Genomic DNA, 19,023 nt, shown 5'->3' on the forward strand with positions numbered 1-19,023 from the left:
AAAACCATGATCTCTTGACTTGGTAAGAGTATTCTGCATCATTCAGAAACTCTGTCCATCACCACCCCCTTTTTCCCAAATTGATTCCACAGGATATGCAGCTGGCTGTGTGCTGAGTCTGCTTCTGCAGAAAAAAATACCTCCCCCTTTCCATCTAATGCAAATGTAAAATCACCAGAGCAATACCAAACAGCTTTCTGAGACCAGCAACATGTGTAGCCTGGGTGACTGACTACACTCCAGCAAGGGCAACCAGCCTTACTGATGCTGAATGTATTTGCATTACTGAGTGCAACCTCAAACCCTTAAAGTATTCCTTATTTTTACCAGTACACCTTAATTTATCGTGAAAACATAGTCCATATTATTTTACATGTTCCTCACATTTAAATTTCTCCCAAAACAGAAAATGATAAACACAACTTCAACAAAAGGAATTTCAATTCTATTATACATTTCTTAATTTACCATATACATCCCCTCTCAAACTCTAAACTCACCTTTAAAATTAGTTAGCTGTGAAAGAAATGTGGCACTCAAACAGCAGATTATCAGAGCCAGGATCACTGTTCTGTACACCTCTCTCCTCTCAGCAGAACCAGATAATGGCAATGTTTCCCTCTATTTTTCCACACATATACATGTTAATTTCAAATCTCAGTGCTTCCCCCTTTTTTTCAAATGTAATCACACATTTCTATTGGTTGAAAACCAACCCTTTTCAAAAAGTACCCTTCCCCCAACTTGACTTCTGCCTAGTACCCTTCCCCCAACTTGACTTCTGCCTGCTACCATAGCAACAGCTCATGGAACACTGCTGTGTGGTGTCAGGTCAGAAGTTCAGCAGACAATGTTTCATTTTCAAAGAGCAAGAGTGCTTGACTTTTCAAACCTAACAGCAAATCCATAGTACTGTTCTTTGGTAACACATTTTTCTGTACCAATACAAAACATGCTTCTATAAATATACACATACAGCCTAGTTTTTATTGTAGAATGGTATGAAACAGCCAATCAGTTTAAAAAAAATAAATAAATATGTATGCCTCCATTTCCAAACTGTCTTTCATTTCTTTTTACCATTCTACTGAATTACACCTCCTGAGTGCATCCAGTTCTCCTTTGAAGATGTTCACAGTGTGGATTGTAGGGCACAGCTATGTCTTCTGGAGTGAAAAGTATGCAGAGAAAACAGGTATGGTGAGAGACCTTGCTTTGCCAAATGTAGACATTAAATGGATTGGTCAGAGAGGGTTAAAGTGGCACCAATTGATGCCATTGGTGAAATCCTTCATGCAAATCCAACACCCTGACCTCATAATAGTGCACTGTGGTGGCAATGACCTAGGCACTTTGACTGGGGTAGGTCTGGAAATGCTTATGAAGGAGACCTTTGCACAACTGTTTTCACTTTTCCCTAAAACTGCCTTTGTGTTTTCTAACATATGCCAAAGGCAAAAATGGAACTGGTCCAATCATTTCTGTCCACAGATTGACAAAGCAAGAAAGCACGTCAACAAATCTGTTTCTGCTTTCCTCCGAGACTATGGTATGGGTTCCATTTACCACAACAACTTGCGTTACGACATGCAAGACATTTATAGAGGAGATGGTGTACACTTCAATGATGAAGGGAACAGAGTCTTCCTCTTGAACCTTAGACTCTGCATCGGTACTTACTTGTAGGTACCACTAAAAAATCACTTCATAAACACAACGGCTCTTTTTAGAGCCCCCTAATATCTAAACACTTAAATCTGCATTTCATTTCTTTTTTTATTTTTTTTCTACCGTACGCGTACGGTAAGCTTACCGTAAGCTTACCGTACGCGTACCCCGCGATTTTTTTTAAAATTAATAAATGTTTTTTTTGTACTTTTCTGTCCTTCTTTGACCCCCTTTCAAATGTTATGGGGTCTGTAACTCTATTCCTTGCCCCCTTTTCAAGTTATCACCCTTTTTTTTCTGAGTGAAACACACAAAATGGTGGCCGCCGCTTCCTGGTTTCGACCGATTCGAATGTTTACTAAGATCTAACAGCCAATCAGAATCGCGCTCGCGCACGTCACCGTACACGTACGGTAAGCGCACCGTAAGCGCACCGTAAGCGCACCGTAAGCTGGCTCAGATATATATATTGATTTAAAGGCTATTTTCTCAGAATCTACTGAACAGATTTACACCAAACCTACAAAAGGCACTTCCTTGACCTGAGGACTACCTCTCTGCCAAATTTCATTTAACTCTGTTCAGCCGTTCGGGCTGTGGCTGTGTCTAAAGGTCCTATGGAAAAATGCATGGGAAAAACGCGTTTTGGGACCCCCCTTTTATCTCAGCCCCCGCTTGACGAATCCCCCCGAGACTTTCAGGGTAGGAGCGGAGCGCAGCGCCCCACCTATTTTGAAAATTTGGCGAGGATTCGTCGACCGGCGCCAAAGTTATTCAAAATAGAATGTTGCGGTTTTCCTATGGAAACAGGGTCCTAACTATAACTACCTACTGGCGACCGCCAGTAGGTAATATATATTATATATATATATATATATATATATATATATATATATATATATATATATATATATATATAATTATTATTTTTTGTTAGTGCTCCGGGGTCCCCACACATGGGCGGGACTATTCAGTGCATATGACTTTGATGAGTATATCCCTGGAAGAGAACTAGGATTACAGGTAAGTAACTTATCCCTCCCGACCCTCTCAGGAATTGCATTTGCAGGACACACCCTTTCGCTCTCTCACTCGTACTAGTCCACAATAGGTTCTGAAAGTGTTGAGAAAAGTTTAAAATGTTTATTTTAACTATTCTCTTCCAGGGGATCCTCATCAAAGTCATAAGCACTGAATATTCCCGCCCATGTGCGGGGACCCCGGAAATAATAAAAATTATATATGAAAAACACATAAAAACCATAGGTTTCACACATGTTATAGTTAGCTGTACATTTTACTGATAAAAAACCAATGAATTTCCCCCGTTATAGTTACTGTAGGCAACTATAACTCACGCGACCGTAATCCTCTGCTGATGCTAATACTGTATTTAGACACTTATTTGCCCATGTCTTCTTCCATTCAATTTTACCTATACATATATTACAAATATTTTTTTTTCATAAAGACACATATGTCATCAGCAGAGCATTACGGTCGCGTGAGTTATAGTTGCCTACAGTAACTATAACGGGGGAAATTCATTGGTTTTTTATCAGTAAAATGTACAGCTAACTATAACATGTGTGAAACCTATGGTTTTTTCAGTGAATTTGCAAGGTTTTTTAAATGCTAATTCCTAACTATAACGTGTGTGAAACCTATGGTTTTTTCAGTGAATTTGTACGGTTTTTTAAATGCTAACTTACTTTACGCCATTCGTGGCGTGCGCGCCCAGTTAACGCAGTTCGTTCCGTGCGCGCACGGTGCGCTTCGCGCCCACTTTACGCAGTTAGTGCAATGCACGCACGGTTGTTTTTTGGCCTTGGGGGTTGTTTGGGGGCCCGTATATCACTGCTGGGTGATTATTATCTCAATATACTGCCCCTTTACACATTTTTGAGCTTCATTTATGCTGCCCCACTCAGAGTGCGAGAGAGAAAATGGCGGCCGCCGCTTCCTGGTTTCGGCCGATTCGAATGTTTACTAAGATCTAAGAGCCAATCAGAAGCGCGCTCGCGCACGTCACCATACGCGTACGGTAAGCGCACCGTAAGCGCACCGTAAGCTGGCTCAGATATATATATTGATTTAAAGGCTATTTTCTCAGAATCTACTGAACAGATTTACACCAAACCTACAAAAGGCACTTCCTTGACCTGAGGACTACCTCTCTGCCAAATTTCAAGTAATTCTGTTCAGCCGTTCGGGCTGTAGCTGTGTCTAAAGGTCCTATGGAAAAATGCATGGGAAAAACGCGTTTTGGGACCCCCCTTTTATCTCAGCCCCCGCTTGACGAATCCCCCCGAGACTTTCAGGGTAGGAGCGGAGCGGAGCGCCCCACCTATTTTGAAAAATTCGCGAGGATTCGTCGACCGGCGCAAAAGTTATTCAAAATAGAATGTTGCGGATTTCCTATGGAAACGTGGTCCTAACTATAACTACCTACTGGCGACCGCCAGTAGGTAATATATATATATATATATATATATATATATATATATATATATACATATATATGTACAGCTCTATATATATAAAAGCCTATATCATGTTTTCTAATACCAATGCAGCTCTCATATAGGAGGCTAAACAATGTAATAAAACACATAAACTGCTTTTGCAAATATACATAATATATGTTTAAAAACGCATGAGGGCAAGAAGCATTTGAACTCTGTTTTTAATGAGTAAATCTCATGAGTAAACTGCAAAAGAAAAGCAGGCATGTTTAGCCTACAGGCTGCATTGTAAACCAACATAGAAAATGAAAGCAATCTTTCATAAAACTGGCACCGTGACTTTAAGGCAGCCATGACCCCTAGCTTCCCATCATGCCTCAGGGGTGACAGTTAGGTCAGTTGTTCTTTCCGGCTCCTTCTGTCAGGACCCTGAAATCACAGCTCTCTCCTTTTTTGACTTTTCTGTCAAAAATACCTTGTTTTTTTGTGGTTTTCTTGACTTCACTCGATGTCTTTTGATAATAGAGTGAGGGTTAAACCATTTTTTTGTGGCAGAAAGTGATTTTTTCTGTCAAAAATGCCTTCTTTGTTTGATCCTTGCCCTGCCTGTGGCAAAAAGAAGGCCAAGTCAGACACACATGATGTGTGCATTCTCTGCCTACCTGAGTCTCACTCTCCTGCCTCCTGTCAACACTGCAGGAAGCTATCTCAAAGAACCATCAAGGAGAGGGAGAGAATCCGTCTTTATGGCCTCTCAGAAAGATGTAGGTCTCCTGTAAGAAAAAAGAAGAGGACGCGTTCGACGTTGAGGAGCAAGGTCCCAATATATTCCCCTTCGGCGTCGGGCTCGACGTCGAAGGTGCCGGCGGCGGAGTCGTCATCGAGGGCCTTGGCGCAGGAGCGCCATTCTTCAACTTCAAAAGCCAAGTCTCCTTTGGCTTTAGAACATCGTTCGGCATCGAGACAAGATCCTCCTCCCTCAACTCTTCAGCAACGATCGACGTCAAGACACAGATCATCACCGCCGAAACGCAAGTCATCATCTTCGACGTTGAGAGCGAAGTCTCCATCGGCGTCTCAGCACAGATCAACGTCAAAGCAGAGGTCGTCGGATGTTCAATGGTCGACATCGAGGCAGAGGCCTCCATCGACGTCAGCAAGACACTCGACGTTGAGACAGCAGTCTCCGTCGGTTTCACAGCCGACATCGAGACACAGTCCTCCGTCGAAGGAAAGGCGCTTGACATCGAGAATGAGCCCTCCATCGAAGCGAAGAGGATCAACGTTGAGGCAGGACTCTTCGCCGAGGCGACGCTCGGCGTCGAGGCACAGCCCTCCGTCGAAGCGAAGAAGATAGATGTTGAGATGCAGGTCTCCATTGGCACGGAGCTCGGCGTCGAAGCAGAATACCCTGTCGAAGCGAAGAGGATCGACGTCGAGACGCAGGTCTCCGTCGAGGCAGTCGGCGTCGAGACGCATGTCTTCCTGAGATCAAGAAGATCGACGTCGAGACAAAAATCTCCGTTGCGGACGACGTCGAGGCAGAGGTCTCCGTCGGTGTCAGTCCCTGTAAGTTACTCTCCGTCTCCTTCATCGATGTCCGAGAGCAGGCACCCACCGTTCCATCGCCAGGTCTGGTTCTCCAGAGGTGGTTTTTTCATCCTCAAGTAGCCAGGACTCTCCCTCTGGTCATCAACGTCCAGTAGAAAAGGCTTATCAGGAAGGACGGAAATCTCCATGTCGTTCTCCTGTTAGAGCGGAGATGTCTCCATCCATTCACCTCTCTCCCAGATGGATGCGACCATTACACCACTGGGCTGATCATGCACAGGCGGCAGGTGTTAGACGGGATCCCAGTCCTGCTCACAAGTCCCCTCTGGTTCACCTAGCCCAAGATGCGGATCTTTCTCCACCAAGAGGAAGAGCTCGTACTTGCTGTCCTGCACCAACATCCAGGAGGAGATCAAGATCACGCAGTAGAAGGAGAATACGCAGGTCACCAACGCCTTCCACCTCTTCAACATACTCCTCAAGAAAAGACTACTCGCCCACCCTCACTGACAGTCCACCGTCGAGGATCTCTCCGGTGGACGATGTAAGCACATTCCAGGACGTGCTTTCCAGGGGGGCTACCAAACTGAACATTCCTATGCCTGTTCAGCAGAGTACTTCTAAGGTTATTTTTGAAACTTTGAACCAGAAGACGTCCTCTCGCCCGTTACTTTCATTGGTACCGGGACTTCTTAAACCGGTTATGGACATCTTTCTTACGGCGGCTACTCTCAAGACTGCACCAGCGAGAATTCTAAAGAAGTATCGTCCTCCGGAGGAAGATCCCTCCTTCTTGAAGTCAGATCCAAAACCAGACTCTGTACTCGTGGCTGCTGCTAGAAAGACCCACTCAGTGTCCTCCTCGTCTACAGTACCACCAGACAAGGAGAGCAAGACACAAGACTCATGGGGGAGAAAAGTATGTGGCACTTCTGCATCTATGCTTAAAGTCTCCAGTGCGTCAGCTCTTTTGGGGCGTTACGATAGAGCTTTATGGGACTCGCTACAGCGTTTTACAGAAAAACTGCCCAAGGAAGACCATAAGGACTTCGAAGAAATTTTACAGGAGGGCAGCTTGGTAGCGAACCAAGTAATTAGTGCTGCGGCGGATGGAGCTACACTTTCAGCACACTCCTACGCCCACGGAATTTGTGCCAGAAGATCTTCATGGCTTCGCTTGACAGCATTGAAGCCAGAGGCGCAGTCCTGTATTCTCAACCTGCCATTTTCCGGTTCATCGTTGTTTGGCTCGCACACTGATGAAGAGATGGCACAGATGAAGACCGAGGTAGATATCCTGAAGGCGGTGGGTCTGGAGAAGAGAAAAAAGTTTTGTCGCCGTTACTGCAATACCGATCGCCGCTCCTTCCAACAGAGGGTTCAAACCCCTCATTGGCAAAAGAACCAAAACCAACATGGTCAGCAGAAATCTCAGTATCACAGCTGGCGATCCAACAGGGGAAGAGGAGGGAACCGTCAGTCCTCTACCTCGACGAAAGCTCCAGACAAGCAATGAGTGCCCGCTTCCTCCAGTAGCATTCATCACTCCAGCAGGAGGAAGTGTTGCGAATCATCTGCAAGAGTGGCGAGCCATCACGAAAGATCAGTGGGTGTTGGCTACGCTGCAGAATGGTTACTCTCTACGTTTCCGACGTCGTCCTTCCTTGATCCCTCCGGTACTGTCATCATGCTGCCAGGTCAACATGCTGCAGAGGGAAGTGGGCATCCTTCTCCAAACATCAGCCATAGAGAAGGTTCCAAGGTCACAAAGAGCTTGAGGAATTTATTCCAGATACTTCCTGGTAAAAAAAAGGTCAAAAGTCGGAATACAGGCCCATTCTGGATCAGCGAACACTCAACAACTTGCATGTTGGCTCTCCACCAAATATATCCTCACCTTCGCAAAGGGGATTGGATGTTTTCGCTGGATCTGCAAGATGCCTATTTTCATATACCCATAAATCAGCATCACCTGCAATATCTACGATTCATAGGCGGAACATCCCACTATCAGTTCAAAGTGCTGCCCTTTGGGCTGAAGTCAGCTCCCCGGCTGTTCACGAAGTGCATGGCAGTAGTGGCAGCTGCTCTGCGATGCAGAGGCATCTTCCACTACCCTTATCTGAACTATTGGTTGCTGAAAGGCCCCTCTCCCCAGAGTGTGATGAACCATTTCTAGTAGTGCCTAGGGCTTCGTCAAAAACTGGGCCTACATGTGAACTTCGAGAAGTCGACGCAGCAACCCACTCAAACAATCCACTACCTGGGGGCGCTGATAGACTCCGAGCGAGGAAAAGTGTTTCCTTCGGAGGAGAGACAATTATCCCACATTCAGAAAGGCAGACAGATTTTAAAGAGCAGCCTCACTTCGGTGCGTCAGATCACCACCCTGCTAGGATCGATGGCATCCTGCATTTTTCTGGTGCCCAATGCCATATTGAAAATGCGTCCTCTACAGCAAGATCTAGAGGACAAATGGGATCAACGGTCTTCTCGCTGGAAGACAAAATGTGTCTATCACGCGCTGCCAGAGCATCTATTCCGTGGTGGATGAAGAAGGGCAACCTGAGGGTAGGAGTACCGTTCCATCAAACTCCTCACTCTCAGACTCTGACACAGACGCAACCCTGCAAGGATGGGGAGCCCACATGGGGTCTCTCCAGACGCAAGGCCTATGGTCCTCAAAGGAAAAGTTGTACCACATAAACATGCTGGAGCTAAGGGCTGTTCATCTGGCTCTCAAGGCTTTCCTCCCTTTGATTCAGGCGAGTTTCATCCTAGTACAGACGGACAATACCACCACCATGTACTACCTGAACAAACAGGGAGGAACTCGCTCGAGGACCCTCTCTTTGGAGGCACAGACCCTTTGGCACTGGCTTCTGGCGAGGAATCTATCCATCACAGCAGTTCACCTGCCGGGAGAGCAGCATTCTCAGGTGGATACCCTCAGCCGTCACTTCGAGGAACAACAGGACTGGGTCCTCAACGACGAAGTGATCGACGACATCTTCCAAGCTTGGGGCCGTCCAAGCATAGACCTGTTTGCGAATGACAAAAACACAAAATGCCGAGACTTCGCCTCAAGGTACTACCGACCAGGATCGAAGGGGAATGCCCTTTTGATCAGCTGGTCAGGAGCATTTGTGTACGCCTTTCCACCCCTGCCTCTCATCCCGAAGGTGGTGACCAAGCTATCTCACTCGGACACCACAATGATACTGATTGCTCCGGACTGGCCGAGGTAGTGGTGGTACCCGGACCTTCTACATCTGTCAGTCTGCCCACACAAGAGGCTGTCGTGCAGACCGGACCTGCTATCCAAGATGAAGGGGAGGATTCATCACCCCAACCTTCCGGCACTAAGCTTGGCAGCATGGCTCCTGAGGACCTCCAGTATGGGCATTTAGGTTTTCCACAGGACTGCATGACCATATTGAAAGAGGCAAGGAGACCTTCTACAAGACATTCTTATGCCTGCAAATGGAAAAGTTTTTACAGTTGGTGTATGCAAAATAATTGTAATCCCACCAAGGGGCAGGAGGAGGTAGTTTTGCCCTATCTGCTTCACATAGCCAGAGCAGGTTTGAAATTCTCATCCATTAACCCCTTCCCTGCGGGGGTAATTCCCCCACGGTGCGGGGGGGACGTCCGCGGCGCCGCTGTGCTCATGACGAGCTGAGCTCGTCATGACTCACAGTGGAGCTGTGCTCATGACGAGCTGAGCTCGTCACGGCCCCGCCCACTGATTAATTCTCCCGCACAGGCGGGGAACTTATCTCGCGTTGGCGGGCTGCGGCCGTTATGACGAGCTCAGCTCGTCATGGGCACAGTTCCACTGTGACTCATGACGAGCTGAGCTCGTCATGAGCATGGAAGGAGTTAAGGTACACCTGGCTGCCATTATGGCGTACAGGCGTTCTCCTTCTCAACCCTTGTTTTTTCAGTTACAGGTGGTGAAGGATTTCCTGCAGGGTCTCAAGAAGGTCTACCCTCCAGTCCGACCTCCTTCACCTCCTTGGGAGCTGAACTTGGTACTGTCAAAATTGATGGGTCCACCCTTTGAGCCTATCCAAAGAGCAACCTTACAACACCTTATGTGGAAGGTAGCTTTCTTGATGTCTATCACCTCAGCTCGTAGGATGAGTGAGATACAGGCCCTCCGCTCTAAAGAGCCCTACTTGGTATTTCATCTCAATAGGGTAGTCCTCAGAACTCATCCTTCCTTCCTTCCTTCCGAAGGTGGTGTCCGATTTTCATGTAAATCAAACTATTTCTCTTCCAACCTTTTTTCCCAATCCCTCCACTCCAGCTGAGAGAGTTCTACATTTGTTAGACCTTAAAAGGGTTTTGAAGTTTTATCTTGACAGGTCGAAGCCATTGGGGAAGTCTGATCACCTATTTATTAATTATGGTTCGATCAGAACAGGTTTCCCAGCATCAAGGCGGTCCATCTCCAGATGGATAGTCTCATGCATCAAATTGGCTTACCAGTTGGCAAAGAAGCCTCTTTTGTCCGCTCCCAAGGCTCATTCCACGAGAGGAAAAGCAGCTACGACTGCTTTCCTCAATAATGTACCGCTCTCTGAGATCTGTAAAGCAGCCACTTGGAGATCAGTGCATACATTTACAAGGCATTACTGTCTTGACTCAGATACTAGAGCGGACATTCAAGTAGGTCAAGCCTCTTTGAGAAATCTGTTCAACAGCTGACTTTTAGTTTGTTGTTAACAAGGTCACTTTGTTTCTCATTTGCCTGCTGGTGGATGATGGGCTTGCTATTCTATTCAGTGCTTATGACTATTGATGAGGATCCCCTGGAAGAGAAGGATAAGTTACTTACCTGTAGTCCTAGTTCTCTTCCAGGGGTATCCTCATCAAAGTCATAAGCAACCGACCCACCTCCTCAGGCAAATGAGATTATTTCATTGTTAAATATTATCTTGGTGCCCTGATCTTCAGGGTTACGCAAAGAACAACTGACCTAACTGTCACCCCTGAGGCATGATGGGAATCTAGGGGTCATGGCTGCCTTAAAGGCACGGTGCCAGTTTTATGGAAGATTGCTTTCATTTTCTATGTTGGTTTACAATGCAGCCTGTAGGCTAACAATGCCTGCTTTTCTTTTGCAGTTTACTCATGAGATTTACTCATTAAAAACAGAGTTCAAGTGCTTCTTGCCCTCATGTGTTTTTATACATATATTATGTATATTTGCAAAAGCAGTCTATGTGTTTTATTACATTGTTTAGCCTCCTATATGAGAGCTGCATTGATATTAGAAAAAATGATATATATTTATATGTATTATTATTTCTGGGGTCCCCGCACATGGGCGGGAATATTCAGTGCTTATGACTTTGATGAGGATACCCCTGGAAGAGAACTAGGATTACAGGTAAGTAACTTATCCTTCTGCAGTATACGGCCACAATAAGTAAGAAAATGTCTAACACAAATACGGTCAGCATAGTAAGTAGTCCATAAATCATAAAAGGAGCTGTCATTGTATAAAACAGGATAGCCTAACCTCCCTCCCCTTCTACAGAAACAAATGATTATATATAGGAAGATCTCAAGGTGTTGGCAGCAGACCCTGTACATTAGCATGCACAGATGAAAGTTCTACATCTCAGGTGCTGTCACGATCTCTTCCCTGGAAAGATCTCTGTCCAAGTGTGTTGTTACCTATTCATGCATTCCTATGTGACAACAGTACGTGTTCTCAAACAACATCTGCACTTGAGTGTTTTGTCTAGGAGCTAGGGCCTGACCAGAACAGAATAACAAGGGACATTGTTGTTTGACCTTGTCTACAGTGTTCAGATTAAAACCCAGGAAAGAACAGAAAACGGACACAACAGCAGTTTCTGTGTGAAAGTACAGTGTGGAACAAAGCTAAATATGTGTGAGAGGGATGGGCGGAAAATAAAGCGAGGAGGCCTTAAAGAGGGTTGAATGATGGCGTCATTTATTTCGCCAAGCCAAAAAAGGAAACAGGGGGATAGTACACTCGATGACGACAATAAGTAGAGTTCTGGGTTGAGGTCCAGGGTGTCTGGCGTTAACTTGGCTCGTGGTCTTCTTCGGACGTGATGGTACAACCCCGGCGACAGGAACCCACAAAAAAAAAGAAAACAAAAGCCGGTCACTGCATTTGTCCTGTACGCGGCATTTCAGTATCCCCTTCTTTAAAGGTACCGTCACCGTTTTATCGCCCCAGCCGTGGATGAAGGGTGGTTCTTCGTTGTTGCCCAGTAAGCGCTGTGGGACCCGAAAAGGAGTGATGGTTTGACTATGGGAACTAAGCCCCCTCCAAGAGCGTTCCCCTCGCTTTCAATGCTGGTTCAGGTAAGTGAGGGGTTACAACGTACGTGACTAAATAACAAATAACAGAAATAAGTGAGGGAATGTGAGGGTAGTGAGGGGAGATAAAGAACACACTCGTGAGTTTCCCTCCGTTCCCTCCCCTTCTGCGATAGCTTCACAGACTCCCGCCCCCTCCCTCTCTCTATGTTTGTAGCCTCTTCCCTGACCCACGTACCGCGGGGGCCGCAACTCTCCAGAGCTACGGCGGCGTTGTAGCGCCTTCTGGGGGTGTCCACCAGTCTTCCGTCCACAACTCCCCCTCGGTGGCTTCGATCTCTATTTCTTGAGGACACGACTCGTCTGCTTCTCGTCCTCGTTTCTCCCGTCCCTCGTCTGCTTCTCGTCCTTGTTTCTCCCGTCCTTCGTCTGCTTCTCGTCCTCGTTCCTCCCGTCCTTCGTCTGCTTCTCATCCTCGTTCCTCCCGTCCTTCGTCTGCTTCTCGTCCTCGTTCCTCCCGGGTGGTTCGCTCTGTTCCTTCCACCTCCAGTCTCTCGAACACGCACACCCCGGCGTCTTCCGGGTTTACCTTTTCTGTTGGAGGCTCCGCCCCTGGTCTCGGCGTTGTGGTCTCCCATAGGTTACGGCCTTGAAGGGGCAGTTCCTCATCCTGCAGAGGAGAGGAACCGAAGGGAATTAACTCCTTCAGCGCCTCGACTTGGTTAGCCCCGGCATCTTTCTCACATCATGTTTGTTTAGTAACGTGTGCAACGCAGAGGGCAGTCTGCAACGTGCTCATGCCAAAATAGGAAAAGCAACAGTGGGCCTGCATGGGACATGTGACAGGGCCACTGCGGCCTTGCCAAGCATATTACGAGTTTCCTCACTGCCTCACTTTTCATGGCGGTGCGATTATCATGAAAAGTGTCACGGTGAGGAAACAGGGGGCCCTACAGGCCCCCCTGGAGCCTCATGCCATGTAGATGCACACATGGTGGCACAACATGTGTCCCCCTGTGTGAATGCACACCAGTACCTGCATGGCATGAACTGCGGCAGTTCCTTTTGTGGTGCTTATTTCATAGGCATCACTGTAAGAACACTAAAAAACAGCCCGCCAGGCAGGACAAAACTCCTAATCTGGTGGGTGGTTCAGACATGAGTTTGGTCGTGCGGGAGGCGGGCGGCCTGCTTCTGCACTGCCAAGTGCATAATAAGGCCCTTTGTGTGGGCACTGAGAACAAATACTAGATGCACTCACATAATTGGATACATACAAAGGTGGGAACGGAATAGCAGAGCACTGCATGAGCCTATTTTGGTGTGGGCAGCGACAACAAAGGTCAAAGGTATTTCACTGGCTCAACACAATCAACTCCTGCATCTAGTTACTTGATGCAGAGGGCTGATAACTGAGTTTGTAAGAGGGAAAGAAAGAGTGAAAAAAGACAGTAGAAGAGAAGGAGTGAGGCAGAGAATGAGAGAGTGGTAGTAGGGCACAAGGAGTGAGAGTGCAAGAAAGGGAGAGAGGGCAGAAAAGAGATGGGGAAAGAGAAGGCGAAAGTGTTCAAAGAGAAGGTGGAGCTAGAAACACGAGAAAAAGAAAAAAGCCAGCGGGCGAAACAGAGAGACCGCATCAACAGAAAAGGTGAGAAAGATCAGTTTTTTGCCTTCTTGTTTTGATTCTTATCCCGGGACCCACTCTTGCTCAACCCTTCCCATGAATTCTTTGGTTTGTCCTTCTTTAGTCAAGCTCATTGTAATGAAGTATGAATGAATGCAGGACATCAGGTAGAGATACTTCATGAAGTGTGTTTATTGGCCACAGCTGCTGCAGACCAGAGTAACAGTCACCTCTGGAATCTCTGAGCTACAAGCTCACACAGTACATTCCACATTCCACAGACATGTCACCTTGATGGAATGAATGCAAGATCACAACACTATCTCCCTTGTTTACAATGAATGAACCAAATAAACAGCAATAAAATGACACAGCATCAATGCACCAAATCATAAACTTACAGTAGATACGTTAATAAAAATGCAAATGAAATATCATGACATTAATGCACCAAATCATAAACATACAGTAAATAACTTAATAATAATGCACATCAATTGCGATATCTTAAAGGTTTGACAATATTTCGTCTATCACTCCTACGTACAGGTTCAGGATGAAAAGAACCCCTTGATTCTAACACATCAATATCAGAATAAGAAGATGGAGGAGAAACACAGGAGTGCAAGACCGGTTTGGATGAAAAAGAAGAATCATTAGGAACAACAACGTGATTGTGTACTTTCACCACTCTTCCCTTATTCCACCATTCATTCTTGCTAGTCCTCACTGCATTCCTAGACACAACCTCAATTCTGACAGGAGGCCTAAATTTCGACATTCCCTTGGGAACGTGACTGGGATCCTTGATACGAATCCAGTCTCCAACCTGCAATTTGTCTTCTACAGGTTTGACTCTGTGGGTAAGGTCATAATGTCCTTTCATTTACTCTGAGAATTTTCAACCTTTGGCCTCACGACCTGGTCCATTTTTAACATATGATCATTCTTATGTTGACACTCTCTCAACCATGCAGGACACAGTCTAGAAGCAGGTGGGCGTCCTCTTAACATTTCAAATGGTGTAAAACCTGCAACAGCATTTGGACAACATCTATGTGACCACAGCATTTCCTCAACAGATTTACAGATATCAAACTTATTCTGTATGGCCCATTGAATACACTCAACTAATGTGCGATTCATTTTTTCCACAAGACCATTTGCCTGTGGATGGTATAATGCAACACACTTGAGTTTGATGGCATTGCAAGCAAGAAAACACTCCATTTCTTTAGACACAAATTGGACACCATTGTCCGATACAATTTCTTTGGGGAACCCCTCTCTTAAAAACAGATTTTTCAAAAACTTGATTACACTGACAGTATTTGGCTCTTCTACAAACTCCACCTCCCACCACTTGCTGTAGTAATATACAACCACAATAGCAAACCTTAATTTCCGTGGAAGAATGCCAAAAGGACCAATGAAATCTATAGCAAGCTTGGACCAAACTGTGTTGGGTAATTCTACAGGCTGTAAGGGAACCGCCTCTGTTTTAAGACTTTTGTCACTAGAGGCACATACAACACATCCTCGAACAATGGCCACAATGGCAGAATCCATACCAGGCCACCAATAGCTATCCCTAATTTTCCTTTTTGTTATGGTTTGTCCCAGATGTCCCTCATGACCATAAAGGATAATCCTTTCCCTCAAAGAAACGGGTGGAATACATTTTTCTCCTCGTACAAGCATCCCTTTTTCTTCAATCGACAAGTCATCTGCAATTTTAAAGCATGGTTGCAAATTTTGTGGCAGACTTTTTTCTTTAGGCCACCCACTCATGACATACTCTCTGACACTATCCAATTCCAAATCCTTTGAGGATTCATCCAACCATTCCTTTTCATTAAATGTGGTGTCATGACAAATATCTATACTAGCAATTAAACATTCTTCGTCATTTTCCTCATAGTTTTCATTGTAATCTGTAAAACTTAACGGTGAACGAGAGAAATAATCTGCTCTTATGTTCTTACCACCTGGGATGTATTCAATGCTGAAATTATATTGTAAAAGTTTCGAGCTCAATCTTGCTATTCTGGGGGTGTGATCTTTTATATTGGTTCCACTTAAGATGCTAACTAAAGGTTTGTGGTCAGTCTTAAGCACAAATTTCCTTCCCCAGATAAAACACTTAAAGCTTTCAACCGCCCAGCAACAACTCAAAAGCTCTTTTTCAATCACCGAGAAAATTTTCTCATTAGACCTTAAAGATCTTGAAGCAAACCCAATTGTTGCCTCATTTCTCCCTTTCATCTGAGAGATGGTGGCACCCAGACCATCATTGCTTGCGTCAACAGTAATGATACATTCATGTGACGGGTCAAAAGGTGCAAGAACACCAGCTGAAACAATTTCTTCTTTCAACCCATCAAATTCAACTTGACAACTTCCTTCCCATGAGAATTTTTTGTCCTTTTTCAATAATTCCCTTAGCCTGACAGTTTTTGCCGAGAAATTCTTAATAAATTTTGAGTAGAACTCACAAAGCCCTAAAAACGAAGCCACATTCTCTTCAGACTTGGGGGTAGGTGCTTTGGTGATGGCATCAACCAAACCGGGTCTGGGTTCTACTCCTCTTTCTAAAATTAAATGTCCCAAATACTCAATAGTTTTCTTACTAAATTCACATTTCCCTCGATTGGCCACCACACCAAATTTTTTTAATCTTTCTAAAACAGCACCCATCTGTTTTTCATGAACATTTTGACTTTCACCAGCTATAAGGATGTCATCTTGGAAAGTGACCACCCCATAGATACCCTTCAGAACATTCTCCAATACACGTTGAAAAACGGCAGCAGCCGATGCGAGACCAAAAGGCATTCTTTTGAATTGATATGAACCCATTGGAGAAACAAAAGCAGTCAAGTGTCTTGAAGATTCATCAAGCACAATTTGATGATATGCAGATGCTAGGTCAATTTTAGAAAAAAACTTAGCACCTGAGAATGTACTTATAATGTCGTCAATTCTGGGCAAAGGGTGTGAATCAACCCAAATAACCTTGTTTAGGCTTCTTAAGTCGACACACACTCTCAATTGACCATTTTTTTTCCTCGCGATAACCAATGGACTTAACCATAACGATGATTCTATAGGTTCTATCACCCCATCATCACACATTTTTTAAAGAATTTTTGCTAAATCCTCGTGTACACTGAACGGTACATTTCCTAATTTATGTTTCACGGGTGTAGCGTCCTCCTTGACCTTAATCCTATGTTTGAATCCATTAATTTTACCTAACCCGTCACCAAAAACTGTGGGATATTTTCCAGCCCAATTGTTACTGTTTTCACATTTTTCCTCATCCTCATCGGTTACTAAAGAAACTTGAACATCTCTCCCAGGTCTAAGCGTCATACCGAAAAGGCCTTGGTGATACCACCCAAGAATATTTAAACTTTTCTTTGCCACATATACTTTACCAAAAATGCTACGATCTTTGAATTTGAGTTCACACTCAAAGTATCCTGACAATTCAATTTTTCTTCCATCGTATGTAACTGGATTCCTATCTGGAGGAAACAACATGCGTTTACCCCATATTTCATCATACAACTCATCAGTTACCATTGTCATTCTGGCACCCGAATCAATGAGAAGTCTGATGTTTTTACCATCTACCACAATGTTTTCATAGGGATCAACACAATCGGACTCTTCGTCCTGTACAACCACAATCATGTCCCTGACACCTCTAGAGCAATTTTGTTCTTCCTCTGAACTGTCATAAGCCTCTCCATCTTGTACATAATTGATTCTATCCTTGGGTGTCTGACAAACTTTCCCGAAATGCCCAATTTTATTACATATTTTACATTTTACGTTTTTTGCTGGACACGGTTTCCCATTAATTCCATGCCTTGAATTTCCACATCTAAAACAATTATTCTTTTGAGAGAAAAAGTTATTTTTATACTCTCTTTTTTTTGTTACATTTTTTCCACTAATATTTTGTTTTGAAACTGTGCTTTCATTCACACGTGCCTTTGCAACAGAACTTTCATTCACCACAGACACACCACTAGTTTCTTTACGTGTAAGTTCTCTGAGAGCTTTTCTTGAGACTTCAATCCCTTTTACTATATCGATTGTTTCAATCAAATTGGGATTTCGCATTGTGAGCAGTTTTTCTTGTACTTTTTTGTCCCAACAACGTACCACTATTTGATCGCGTATGAGCTGGTCTGTAAAATTTTCAAATTCGCATTCTGCAGCCAACATGCGTAAAACAGCAACATAAGTATCTATGGATTCATCCTGCAATTGCTCTTTTGTGAAGAACTTATGTCTATTTACAATTAGACTCGGTTGCACATCAAACTGCTTTTATAATTTTTTCACTGCTAATTGAAATTCGTCTAAGTCTTCTTGGTCATGGGGAACGACATATGGTGGAAGATGTTCATATATAGATTGACCTTCAAAGCCTAGATTATGTTCTAGCAAAAACCTTTTTCGCTCTGGTCGATATCTATTTCCACCAATTGCCCCTATGTATTTCGTAAAAGCTCTATACCAATTTCTCCAAGGCACAGGGGGATCACCCGGTGTTTGTAGAAATGGCGGAGGAGCACCAACATTTTGCATATTTGCCATGACACTTAAACTTTAGAGAAATAGCTTTCCCAAACAAATGCTCTATATTATTAATACTCAAAAATGTACTTATCACCACAAATTTTCATCTGAAAAAAAAACATCAACACCACACTTATAAATGATGAAATGATGAATTGAAAAGTCAATACTAGTAATCTTTGCAGATCACACTCACAAAGAAATTGCTCTTCTCATAGAGTCCATTCTTGTCTAGATGGCAGCGTCCATCACTTGGCAAATAAATGCCACCCAGCTTCCCATCGCCCGCCATATGAAAGGTGTCATCTGAAGTGAAAACAAGCAGACGCGTGACATTCCGCCAACCAATCTGATCCTGCAAAACGATAAGGAAAGATGAGTTAACAAAGGAAGGTGAATATTTGGCATTTTCAAGAAAAAGAAGAGGGGAAGAAGCTAAGTTTGATCCAGAGAAGACCTGAAACCGGAAGTACCTCACCCTCTTACACTATGCATTTTAATTTTTGAAGGATAGGTTGTTTAGGTTGACAAATTACACACAAATCCATTCACCTAGCTCTCAGAGTTAAAAAGTCGATGTTCTTTATTCAGAAACAAAGGAATAGGTATCCAAAAATTTACATTTTACTAAGCATTTAGAGGAGAGTTTGTAGATTCATGCCCAGAACATTTTTGAAAGGTGATATACCAGAATACCTTTTGAAAGCAGAAAACTCTACAGATCATAGAGTTGCGTGCAATTTTATGGCAAGATGTAAAACATAACAAATATACATTGTTGTTCTAAACATTTGTACAACGAAAAGAAAAGGT

The 19,023-nt window shown here is 44.2% G+C and overlaps 1 protein-coding gene across 3 annotated transcripts in view; it reads right to left on the bottom strand.

Annotated features, from left to right (window-relative positions):
- ITGB7 (integrin subunit beta 7) overlaps positions 1-19,023 on the bottom strand; it is a 1,338,809-nt gene that overhangs the window by 531,741 nt on the left and 788,045 nt on the right. For all 3 annotated transcript variants that reach the window (XM_085654657.1, XM_085654656.1, XM_085654658.1), the window contains one exon: positions 18,407-18,565. In XM_085654657.1, coding sequence (XP_085510783.1) covers positions 18,407-18,565 — 159 coding nt within the window. The remainder of the gene's footprint in view (positions 1-18,406; positions 18,566-19,023) is intronic.

Source organism: Triturus cristatus, chromosome 4_1, assembly GCF_964204655.1.
Source record: "Triturus cristatus chromosome 4_1, aTriCri1.1, whole genome shotgun sequence".
NCBI classification, from domain to species: Eukaryota; Metazoa; Chordata; class Amphibia; order Caudata; family Salamandridae; genus Triturus; species Triturus cristatus.